This window comes from Chiloscyllium punctatum, chromosome 3 (assembly GCF_047496795.1).
Source record: "Chiloscyllium punctatum isolate Juve2018m chromosome 3, sChiPun1.3, whole genome shotgun sequence".
NCBI classification, from domain to species: Eukaryota; Metazoa; Chordata; class Chondrichthyes; order Orectolobiformes; family Hemiscylliidae; genus Chiloscyllium; species Chiloscyllium punctatum.
The window spans coordinates 101559529-101571951 of record NC_092741.1 but is presented as its reverse complement, the minus strand read 5'-3'; the positions used below and the strand labels follow the sequence as shown (position 1 = coordinate 101571951).

Below are 12423 nucleotides of genomic sequence, written 5' to 3'. Positions count from 1 at the left end.
GGAATCCAGAACTAGAGGGCATAGGTTTAGGGTGAGAGGGGAAAGATATAAAAGGGACCTAAGGGGCAACTTTTTCACGAAGAGGGTGGTACATGTATGGAATGAGCTGCCAGAGGATGTGGTGGAGGCTTGTACAATCGCAACATTTAAGAGGCATTTGGATGGTTATTTGAATAGGAAGGGTTTGGAGGGATATGGGCCAGGTGCTGGCAGGTGGGACTAGATTGGGTTGGGATATCTGGTCGGCATGGACGGGTTGGACTGAAGGGTCTGTTTCCATGCTGTACATCTCTTTGACTCTATGACTCTACATGGCTTAAGGGTGCAGCATCCAGCATGGACATTATATAGAGTCATAGACATTCGGCTCAGTAAAACCCAGCAGACCATCATACAGGTCTTTTAAAAAAAAGAACAATACATCATAGGAAGAGGCCTACCAAACCTGCACCGATTCCTAATCTTAATTTACACCCTTTACTTATTGCCCATGTGAAGTTTCTATCCCTCTGGTTGCCTGCCATTCAAATGTATATCAAGATACACCTTAAACAATACTCATGTGCCTACTTCTACCATGTCCATTGGCAGTGCGTTCTGCTTCTGTGTGAAAAAGTATCCACACACTTCTCCCCTCAACTCTCCCCTCTTTTGTTGTGAACCCCTCTAGTAGTTGATCTTTCCACCCTAGGAAAATGCCTTTGACTCTCCACCCTATCTATGTCTCATAGTTCTGCAGATCTTAACCCTCAACCTCTGTCTTTCCCGTGAAGGCAATCTGAGTTTATCCAACCTCTCCTCATATCTAAAATCCTCCAGACCAAGCAATATCCTGGTAAACCTTCTGAGCAAGCCCCCTCCAAAGCATCCACATTCTTCTGGTAGTCTAGTGACGAGAACTGCATGCAATATTCCAAATATGGACTAACTGAAACTTTATACCATAACTTGCCATCTCTTACATTTGATACTCCAGCCAATGAAGGTAAGTGTACTGTATGCCTATTCCACCTGTGTTGCCACTTTCAGGAGTCTGTGGACCTTTATGTCCATGCCTCAAGGATTTTGCCATTTTTGTTTTAGATTAGATTATTTACAGTGTGGAAACAGACCCTTCGGCCTCACAAGTCCACACTTGTTGTATCATTCACACCTAAATTTGATCTTCCAAAATGCATCACTTCTCATTTGTCCGAATTAAACCCATCTGCCATTTCTCTGCCCAAATCTGTAATCTACGTCCTGTTGTATGTTTTGACAATCCTCTTCACTATCTGCAACTCCATCACTTTTAGTATCATCCCAGATCAGACCACCTATATTTTCCTCAATATAATCTACATATAGTACAAACAACAAAGGTCCTAACACAAATCCCAGTGGAACACCATTAGTTTCTCCATTCTGAAAAACACCCCTTCAGTGCTACTCTCTGTATGACCAAGCTGGTTCCTTCTCCATCTAGCCAGCACATTCCGGATCCCACGAGACTCTTCCTTTTGTACTGGCCTGACATGACGAACCTTATCAAACATCTTGCTGAAAGCCCATGTAGACAACATCTACTGCCCTTCCTTCATCAATCAAACTTGTCACATCCTCAAAAAGCTCAGTTGAGTTGGTGAGACAAAATATTCCCCACACAAACCCATGCTGCCTGTCACGAGCAAGTCTTTTGATCCGAAATGTGAATAAGTCTTATCTCTAGTATCTTCTCTTATGATTTCCCCACCACTGACCTGGATTATCTGTTTCCCTTCTTAAACAAAGGAACAACGTTGGTCGTTCTGGAACCTTGCCTGAGGCCAAAGAAGATGGACAGATATCTGTTAAGGCCCCAGCTATTTCCTCCCTTTCCTCCCATAGTAAAAATTATTTACTATTACAAGAGGCATAGCAAGAGTTAATCAGAACTGCTTATCTGTCCTCTCCTACTCTAGGTTTTCAAATTCCTCCAATGTTTCCTCCAATGTGACTTGCATCAATCCCTGCAGGGCAACCTGTAAGCTCCTTAATATTTCCGGCTAGAAGTTGTAAACTATCTTAGCCTACTCCTGCCATTTAAATGAATCAAGCAGAACTCCTGGGTATTGCACACTTTCATCTCACGTAATTTGAAGATGAGATTTTTTTCATTGATAACTTGCGCTTAATGATGAGTCACACCACTGCTTCCTGCTCCTATATGTTTCTGGCTAGATCTTTGAAAAATGAAGAAGATTTTCAAACATTAACGTTCTTTCAGTGATTTCGTTTTTTTTCTTTTATATGCAGAATTTTAACATTTACAAACGGATTTTTATGGATATTATAAACATGCCAGATAAAAATACTGCAGACTCTTATAGGACATGGGCTGATCTTCGCGATGTACTCTTCAACCTGGTTAGTGCAGCATAAACTGAATTATGTATATGAGAAAAACAATATTGAAACGAGTTGTGATTTATACCAACATCTGGATGTCAGAGAGTGTCGCATCATTGTTCTTTATTCTTGGAACTAGATCGGAATCCAGACAATCAGAATAAAAATTGTTTCAATCTGTCAATTTTTGAAAAGGTATGAATTTAAGCAGTTTCAAGTATTCTTTGAATATAAATCCAGAGTATAAGACCACGCTGAAACTATTTCAGAACAAATATGTTTCCTCTTTTTATATACAAAAAGATGAAATCATTTTGATCTCCTCATAGAAAGAAAAATGCAATGACTTCTGCACAATATGATTGTCTTGATTGTGATTCAGCTACCTTGACTTCTGTTTGAGCCCAGATGACAGCCTCCTCACGTTTTGCCGTAATGGTAAATAAACAATATTTTCAACCCTGATACAGTTCATACTGTGACTACTACCAAAGGATAATTTATTCTTTAAATATAACATTGGTTCAATAAATTACAAAAGTTTAATGATTTTGATTGTACTGGTTTTGCAGTAATAATGTTGTACCTATTATTTTTCTGGTTGTTCTGGAATGAAGTTTTTGCATATTGTCACTAACAACTGTCCTGCAAAGTGTATAATTTTCTATTGAAACTAGAGATTTGGCCTTTGTCAGTAAGATTTGAGTGTTAAGGATAGTCTCAGCTCATCCACATGTCCACATTCTCTAGAAGAAAGAGAAATAGGTTGGTTTGGAAGAAAGTAACATGGAAAAGAACTGATACTCAGTTTTTTTTTGGCTGTAAATTTCATGTCAACTTTTTTCTGACTTTGTTTTATTCATTTGTGGGAATTGGATGTTACTGGCTGGCCAGCATTGAAAGCCCATCCCTATTTGCCCTTGAGGAGGTGGTGGTGTGCTGCCTTCTTGAAGCACTGCAGTCCAATTGCTGTGGGTTGAACCACAATGCTGATAGGGAGGGAATGCCAGGATTTTGACACAACGACTATGAAGGAACATGGTATATTTCCAAGTCAGGCTGATGAGTGGCTTGGAGGGGAGCTTGCTTGTGGTGGTGTTTCCAAGTACCTGTTCCCCTTTCCTTCATGGGTTTGGAAGGTGCTGTCTAAAGATCTTTGGTGAATTTCTGCAATGCATCTTGTAGATAGTACACTCTGCTGCTCCTGAGCACTGGTGGTGGAGGGATTAAATGTTTGTAGATGTGTTGCCAATCAAGCAGCTTGCTTTGTCCTTGATGGTGTCAAGCTTCTTGAGTGCTGTTAGAGCTGTACCCATTCAGGCAAGGGAGAGTATTCCATCACACTCCTGACTTGTGCCTTGTAGATGATGGATAAGCTTTGGGGTGTCAGGAGGTGAGTTAATTGCCGCAGTATCCCTAGTCTCTGACCTGCTTTTGTAGCCAATGTTTTTATGTGGTAAGTCCATTTGAGCTTCTGGTCAATGGTAATCCCAAGGATGTTGACAGTGGGGGATTCAGTGATGGTAGTACTTCTGAATGTCAAGGGACGGTGGTTAGGGTGTCTCTTATTAGTCTCTTATTTTCTGCTATTTTTGTCATAAACTAAAAATGTGCAACTTGAAAAATATGGGTTTAAACATAAAAGGATGTAAAATATCACATTCTCAATAACATAATTAAACTTGTCAATTGGAGATTGCTTTATGTAATCACTTAGCATTTTTGTTAAATGGCCTTATCCCCTTCAAAAGCAGAGGCCTGGAGTTCTGCATTTTGCCCAGAACTGTGAGCTGAATTTAGATTGTTGCTTTTTAGCAGCTTTGGGACCAAAGCATTTGTTAAGAAAGCATTTGGAGAACACATTTCTAAAAACTTTACTGAGTATAATTTAGTTTCCACGTGGAAAGAAAGCGATTGTGTTCCAATTGCACAGACATCAAAAAGTGGAAGGAGTGTGGAATGTGTGACAATGGTGGGAGAAAGAGAGACGGAAGCAAAGAAAAGAAGAAATCATATTTTTTAATGAGATGTGGGTATTATTGGCAAGTCCAGGATTTGTTGCCCATCCTAATTGCCCTTGATTTGATTGGCTTGCTAGGCCATTTTAGAGGGCATTGAAGAGTTAGTCACATTGCTGTGAATCCATGACACAAATAGGCCAGACCGGGTAAGGTTGGCAGGTTTATTTCCCTACAGGGTATTTGTGAACCAGATGGGTTTTTATAACAATTGACAATGGTTACCTGGTCACTATTACTTCGACCAACTTTTAATTCCAGATTTATTCCTCCAGCTGCCATTGTGGAATTTGAACCTGTGTCCCCAAAACATTAGCCAAGTCTTATGGACATTACCAGTGTCACTCTAGTTTTTTGATAATTGCAAAATGATTATGGCAATCTGACCAACATTCTAATAATTGTAAGTCAACAGGAAAAAGAGAGGGATACACACAGAGTGAAAGGCAGACAGAAAATGTTATTTTGCATTCTGACTTGATTTTAAGAAAGACTATTTCAACTTTAAAGGCAAACTAATAGAAGAGGAAAATAGGCGGGGAAGGGGAAGACGGATTCTGTTATGGAGTCTCAGGACCTCTGGCCACCTGCTGTCCATCCTAAAGGAAGTGTGTGGGTGTAGTTATTGCAATGTTCAAATGTTCCTCATATGTTAAACCTTACATTAGAACAAAGAACAAAGAAAATTTACAGCCCAGGAACAGGCCCTTCGGCCCTCCAAGCCTGAGCCGATCCAAATGTACTGTCTAAACCTGTCGGTCAATTCCTAAGCATCTGTATCCCTCTACTCCCCACCTACTCATGCATTTATCCAGACGCATCTTAAATGAATCTACCGTGCCTGCCTCTACCACCTCTGCTGGCAACGCGTTCCAAACACCCACCACCCTCTGTGTGTATCCCCCTCTCACCGTGACCTCTCATTATTGAATTCTTCACCCTGGAAAAAAGCTTGTCTCTATCCACCCTGTCTATACCCTTCATGATTTTGTAAACCTTAATCAGGTGCCTCCTCAATCTTCTTTTTTCTAATGAAAATAAACCTAACCTACTCAACCTTTCTTCATAGCTAGCACCTTCCATACCATGCAACATCCTCGTAAACCTTCTCTGCACCCCCTCCAAAGCTTCCGCATCCTTTTGCTAATGTGGCAACCAGAACTGTACACAGTATTCTAAATGCGGCTGAACCAATGTCTTGTACAATGTACATGACTTGCCAGCTCTTATACTCAATACCCCGTCCAACGAAGGCAAGCATACTATATGCCTTCTTGACCACTAAATCCACCTGAGCAGCAATCTTCAGGGTACAATGGACCTGCACTTCGTGGTCTCTCTGTCCATCAACTTTCCCAAGGCTCTTCCGTTCATTGTATAATTCGCTCTAGAATTAGTCTTGCCTTAAGGCATCACCTCACATTTGTCTGGATTGAAAACCATCTGTCATTTTTCTGCCCAACTCTCCAGTCTATCCATATCCTCCTGTATTCTCTGACAGTCCGTTATACTTTCTGCTACTACACCAATCTTCGTGTCATCTGCAAACTCACTGGTCATACCAACAGTGCCCTCTTCCAGATCATTTATGTATATTACAAGCAACAGTGGGCCCCAACACTGACCCCTGTGGAACACCACTGGTCACCTTTCTCCATTTCGAGAAACTCCCTTCAACTACTACTCTCCGTCTCCTGTTGCTCAACCAGTGCTTTATCCATTTAGCTCGAACACCCTGCACACTGTATGACTTCATTTTCTCCATTAGTTTACCATGGGAAACCTTATCAAACACCTTACTAAAGTCCATGTATATGACATCAACAGCCCTTCCTTCATCTATCAACTTGGAATCGTTCTCATGAACCTCCTCTGGAGCTGCTCCAGGGTCAGTACTTCCTTCCTGAGATATTGGGCCCAAAATTGCTCACAATACAAAGGAACCTCGATTGTCCAAAGGACATGGACAGGAAGTATTTTGTTCGGTTAATCGAATGCCAAATAATCGAGTGCTGAGTAACATAGATAAGCAAACATCAGTACCTTGCGATTTTGTTTGGAACAAACCGAACTTCAGATAAGCAAATGCTGGATAATTGAGGTTCCTCTGTGCTCGAAGTGTGGTCTAACTGGAGCCTTGTAAAGTTTCAGAAGTACATCCCTGCTCTTATATTCCAGTCCTTTCAAAATAAATACCATTTGCCTTCCTAACTACCGACTTAACCTGCAAGTTTACCTTGAGCGAATCCTGGACTAGTCCTGGACCAAGCCCATTTGTGCTTCAGATGTCTGAATTTTTCCCCATTTAGAAAATGGTCTGTGCCTCTATTCTTCCTACCAAAGTGCATGACTTCACACTTTCCCACATTGTATTTCAACTGTCACTTCTTCACCCATTCTCCTAACCTGTCTAAATCTAGGGTGTAGGTTTGCTCGCTGAGCTGTAGGTTTGATATCCAGACGTTTCATTACCTGGCTAGATATCATCATCAGTGGCGACCTGCAAGTGAAGCAAAGCTGTTGTCTCCTACTTTCTATTTATATCTTTCTCCTGGATGGGGTTCCTGGGGTTTGTGGTGATGTAATTTCCTCTTTGTTTTCTGAGGGGTTGATAGATGGTATCTATATATGTATTTGTTTATGGCGTTGTGGTTGGAGTGCCAGGCCTCTAGGAATTCTCTGGCATGTCTTTGCTTAGCCTGTCCCAGGATAGATGTGTTGTCCCAGTCGAAATGGTGGGTTTTTCATCCATGTGTAGGGCTACAAGGGAGAGAGGGTCATGTCTTTTTGTGGCTAGCTGGTGTTCATGTATCCTGGTGGCTAACTTTCTTCCTGTTTGTCCTCCGTGGTGTTTGTGGCAGTCCTTGCATGGAATTTTGTAGGTCGTCACTGATGATGTTACCTAGCCAGGTAATGAAACATCTGGATATCAAACCTACAGCTCAGTGAGCAAACCTACACCATAAACCTCAACCTGAGCTACAAACCTTGCTGTCTAAATCTTTTTGCAGCCTTCCTGCCTCCTCAAGATGACCTGTACTCTCACTTATCTTTGTCTCATCTTAGCCAGAATGCCCTCGATTCCTTCGTTCAGATTACTCTGTATAATATCAAATGTTGTGATCCAAACACTGACCCTTGTGGAACATCTCTAGTCACCGACTACCATCCTGAGGAGGACCCTTTTATCCCCACTCTCTGCTTTCTACCAGACAGCTAATCTTCTATCCATGCTAGTACCTTGCCTCGAACATCATGGGCAGCTTTCCGTGAGGTACCTTGTCAAAGGCCTTCTGGAAGTCCAGGTAGATAACATCCATTGGGTCTTCTTGGTCTAACCTGCTCATTACCTTCTCAAAGAATTCTAACAGATTTGTCGGGCATGCCCCCACCCGATGGAATCTTGCTGACTTTGCCTATTCAGAAATCTCATCCTTCACAATGGACCCCAACTTTTACCAATTACCAAGGTCAGGCTAGTCAGCCTGTGGTTTCCATCTTTTGCCTTGCTCCCTTTTGAAACAGGGAGGTTATATTAGCATTACTCCAGTCCTTTGGAACCCTCTGTGACCTGGTGATTTGTGAAAGACCACCACTAAGATCTCCATTATCTCTTCAACTGTCTCCTTCAGAACTCTGAGTGGAATCCATGTGGTCCCAATGATTCATCCACCTTCAGAGCTTTCAGTTTTGTTTAGCACCTTCTCTTTGGTGATGGCTACCGTAGTCACCTCTGCCATCGACTCTCTTGAATTTTTGGATATTACTCATGTCTTCCACCGTGAGGACTGATGCAAAGTACTTGTTCAGTTCCTCCACTATTTCTTTGTTCTCTATTACTATTTCTCCAGCATAATTTTCCAGCAGCCGAATGTCAACTTTTGCCTCTTGTCAGCCCTTTATTGATCTAAAGAATCTCTTGCATTTTTTTTATATTACTGGCTAGCTTACCTTTGTTTTTAATCTTCTCTCTTCTTATTTTCTTTATCATTGTCCTGTGTTGGCCTTTGCCAGCTTCCCAGTCCTCTGACTTCCCACTGCCCTACGCTGCGCTTTATGCTTTCGGTTTTGCTTTTATGCTGTCCCTGACTTCCCTTGTCAGCCATGGTTGCCTTATTCTCCCTTTAGTATGCTTAGGGATGAATTTTTATTATGTCTCCTGAATTACTCCCAGGAACTCCTGCCACTGCGGTTCCACTGTCTTTTCTGCTGAGGTCCTCTCCCAGTCAATTCTGGTCAGCTCCTCCCTCATGCCTCTGTAATTCCCTTTATTCAATTGTAATACTGTTACATCTAATTCCACCTCTTCCCTCTCAAATTGCAGAGTAAATTCAATCATGTTATGGTCACCGCCTCATAAGGGTTCAATAGACAATAGGTGCAGGAGTAGGCCATTCTGCCCTTCGAGCCAGCACCACCATTCATTATGATCATGGCTGATCATCCTCAATCAGTATCCTGTTCCTGCCTTATCTCCATAACCCTTGATTCCACTATCCTTAAGAGCTCTATCCAACTCTTTCTTGAAATCCAACTTCTTCTTTCCAGAGACGTGGCCTCCACGGACTTATGGGGCAGAGCATCCCACACACCCACCACTCTCTGGGTGAAGAAGTTTCTCCTCAACTCTGTTCTAAATGGCCTACCCCTTATTTTTAAACTGTGTCCTCTGGTTTGGGACTCACCCATCAGCGGAAACATGCTTCCTGCCTCCAGAGTGTCCAATCCTTTAATAATCTTATACGTCTCAATCAGATCCCCTCTCAGCCTTCTAAACTCAAGGGTATACAAGCCCAGTCGCTCCAATCTTTCAACGTAAGACTATCCCACCATTCCGGGAATTGACCTTGTAAACTTACGCTGCACTCCCTCAATAGGCAGAATGTCTTTGCTCAAATTTGGAGACCAAAACTGCACACAATATTCCAGGTGCGGTCTCATCAGGGCCCTGTACAGCTGCAGAAGAACGTCTTTGCTTCTATACTCAATTCCTCTTGTTATAAAAGCGTGCTATTAGCTTTCTTTACTGCCTGCTGGACCTGCATGCTTGCTTCCATTGACTGGTGTTCAAGAACACCTAGATCTCATTGTACTGCCCCTTTACCTAACTTGACTCCGTTAAGGTAGTAATCTGCCTTCCTGTTCTTGCCACCAAAGTGGATAACCACACATTTATCCACATTAAACTGCATCTGCCATGCATCTGTCCGCTCACCTAGCCTGTCGAAATCACCCTGTAATCTCTTAACATCCTCCTCACATTTCACCCTGCCATTCAGCTTTGTATCATCAGCAAATTTGCTAATATTACTTTTAATACCATCATCTAAAACATTAATGTATATTGTAAAAAGCTGCGGTCCCAACACTGATCCCTGCGGTACCCCACTGGTCACGACCTGCCATTCCAAAAGGGAGCCGTTTATCACTACTCTTTGTTTCCTGTCAGCCAACCAATTTTCAATCCAAGTCAGTATTTTGCCCCCAATACCATGTGCCCTAATTTTGCTCACTAACCTCTTATGTGGGACTTTATCAAAGGCTTTCTGAAAGTCCAGGTACACTAAATCCACTGGATCTCCCTTGTCCATCTTCAGAGTTACATCCTCAAAAAAGACCAGAAGATTAGTCAAGCATGATTTCCCCTTCATAAATCCACGCTGACTCTGACCTATCCTGTTACTGCTATCCAGATGTGTCATAATTTCATCCTTTATAATTGACTCCAGCATCTTTTCCATCACTGAGGTCAGACTAACTGGTCTACAATTCCCTGCTTTCTCTCTCGCTCCTTTCTTAAAAAGTGGGACAACATTAGCCACCCTCCAATCCACAGGAACTGATCCTGAATCTATAGAACATTGGAAAATGATCACCAATGCATCCACGATTTCTTGAGCCACCTCCTTCAGTACCCTTCACTAGACAATCAGGTCCCGGGGATTTATCAGCCTTCAGACCTAACAGTCTCTCCAACACCATTTCCTGGAAAATATAAATTCCCTTCAGTTCAGGTCCTTCAGCCACTATTACCTCTGGGAGATTGCTCGTGTCTTCCCCAGTGAACACCGATCTGAAGTACCAATTCAACTCTTCTGCCATTTCTTTGCTCCAGTGGATGTAGTGTAATATATTCACCCGTTTCTGTCTTCAAGGGCCCAATTTTAGTCTTAACCATTTTTTTTCCTTTCACATACCTAAAAAGGCTTTTACTATCCTCCTTTATATTTTTGGCCAGTTTACCTTCGTACCTCATTTATTCTCTGCGTATTTCCTTAGTAATCCTCTGTTGTTCTTTAAAAGCTTCCCAGTCCTCCATTTTCCCACTCATCTTTGCTATGTTATATTTTTTCTCTTTTGACTTTATATGTTTCTTAACTTTCCTCATCAGCCACGGCCACCCCTGCCTCCTCTTAGGATCTTAATTCCTTTTAATCTTCTGCATTATACCCAGAAATACCTGTCATTGTTGCTCCACTGCCATCCCTGCTAGGGTGTTGCACCATTGAACTTTGGCCAGCTCCTCCCTCATAGCTCCATAGTTCCCTTTATTCAACTGAAATATTGTCACTTCCGATTGTACCCTCTCCCTTTCAAATTGCAGATTAAAGCTTATTGTATTACGGTCACTACCTCCTAATGGCTCCTTCACTTCGAGGTCCCTGGTCAAATCCGGTTCGTTGCACAACACCAGATGCAGAATTATCTTCTCCCTGGTAGGCTCCAGCACCAGCTGTTCTAAGAATTCATCTTGGAGTCACTCCACAAACTCCCTTTCTTGGGGTCCAGTACCATCCTGATTCTCCTAATCTACCTGCATGTTGAAATCCCCCATAACAACTGTAGTAATATCTTTGCGACAGGCTAATTTCAGCTCCTTATTCAACTTACATCCTACATCCAGACGACTGTTTGGGGACCTGTAGATAAACTCCCTTGAGGGTCTTTCTACCTTTAGAATTTCTCTGGTCTATCCATACTGACTCTACATCCCCTGATTCTAGGTCATCCCGCGCAAGGGACTTAAAAAATTCCTTACCAACAGGGCCACCCCACCCCCTCTGCCCGTCAGTCTGTCCTTACAATAGCACGTATATCCTTGAATATTCATTTCCCAGGTCCTGTCCACTTGAAGCCACGTTTTCGTTATCCCCACAATATCTTAACTGCCAATTTCCAATTGAGCCTCAAGCTCATCCATCTTATTTCTCATGCTTCGTGCATTCATATATAATATTTTTAATTTGTTACTGCTCTCCCCCTTCCTATCAATCCCTATTTCACTCAACCTTATGGCATGATCCCTTTTTGAGTTTTCTGATCCCTATTTCACTCAACCTTATGGCATGATCCCTTTTTGAGTTTTCTGCTCCATTGATACCGTTGTCTTTCTTGACTTCTCTTGTTCTAACCTTCCCTTCAATTTCCTTCTTAAACTTCCAGTTTGTCCCCTTCTCTCTCTTCCCCCCCCCCCCCCACCCCCCGCTATGTAGTTTAAACGCAGCTGTGTTGCAGTGGCAAACCTGCCTTCCAGAATGCTGATCCCCCATCTATTAAGGTGCAACCATCCCTCTTGTATAATTTATCCCTACTGCAAAACATACCCCAGTGTTCCAAGAATTTAAATCCTTGCTTCCTGCACCAGTTCCCCAGCCACACATTCAAGTCCATTATCTCCCTGTTCCTGGCCTCTCCAACCCGAGGAACTGGAAGCAAGCCAGAGATAACCACCCTGGATGTCCTGCTTTTCAGCTTTCTTCCGAGTTCTCCGAAGTCCCGCTGTAGGATGTTCCTTCACAGTAAGCTCCTTTATCAAGTCTGCCTCATTGCACATTACTAAATCCAGAATTGCCTGTTTACCAGTGGGGTCCACCACAAGCTGCCCCATAGAGCCATCTCATAGACATTCCACAAATTCCTTTTCTTGCAATCCACTACCAATCTGATTTTTCCAGTCCACCTGCATATTGAAATCCCCCACAATCACTGTAACCTTGCCTTTCTTTTTCAATCTCCTGGTGTATCTTGTGCCCCAAAT

The 12423-nt window shown here is 42.5% G+C and overlaps 1 protein-coding gene across 3 annotated transcripts in view; it reads left to right on the top strand.

Moving 5' to 3' along the window:
* Window positions 1–12423, top strand: part of ift172 (intraflagellar transport 172) — a 271291-nt gene that overhangs the window by 227159 nt on the left and 31709 nt on the right. For all 3 annotated transcript variants that reach the window (XM_072557593.1, XM_072557602.1, XM_072557583.1), the window contains one exon: window positions 2275–2385. In XM_072557593.1, the coding sequence (XP_072413694.1) occupies window positions 2275–2385 (111 nt within the window). The remainder of the gene's footprint in view (window positions 1–2274; window positions 2386–12423) is intronic.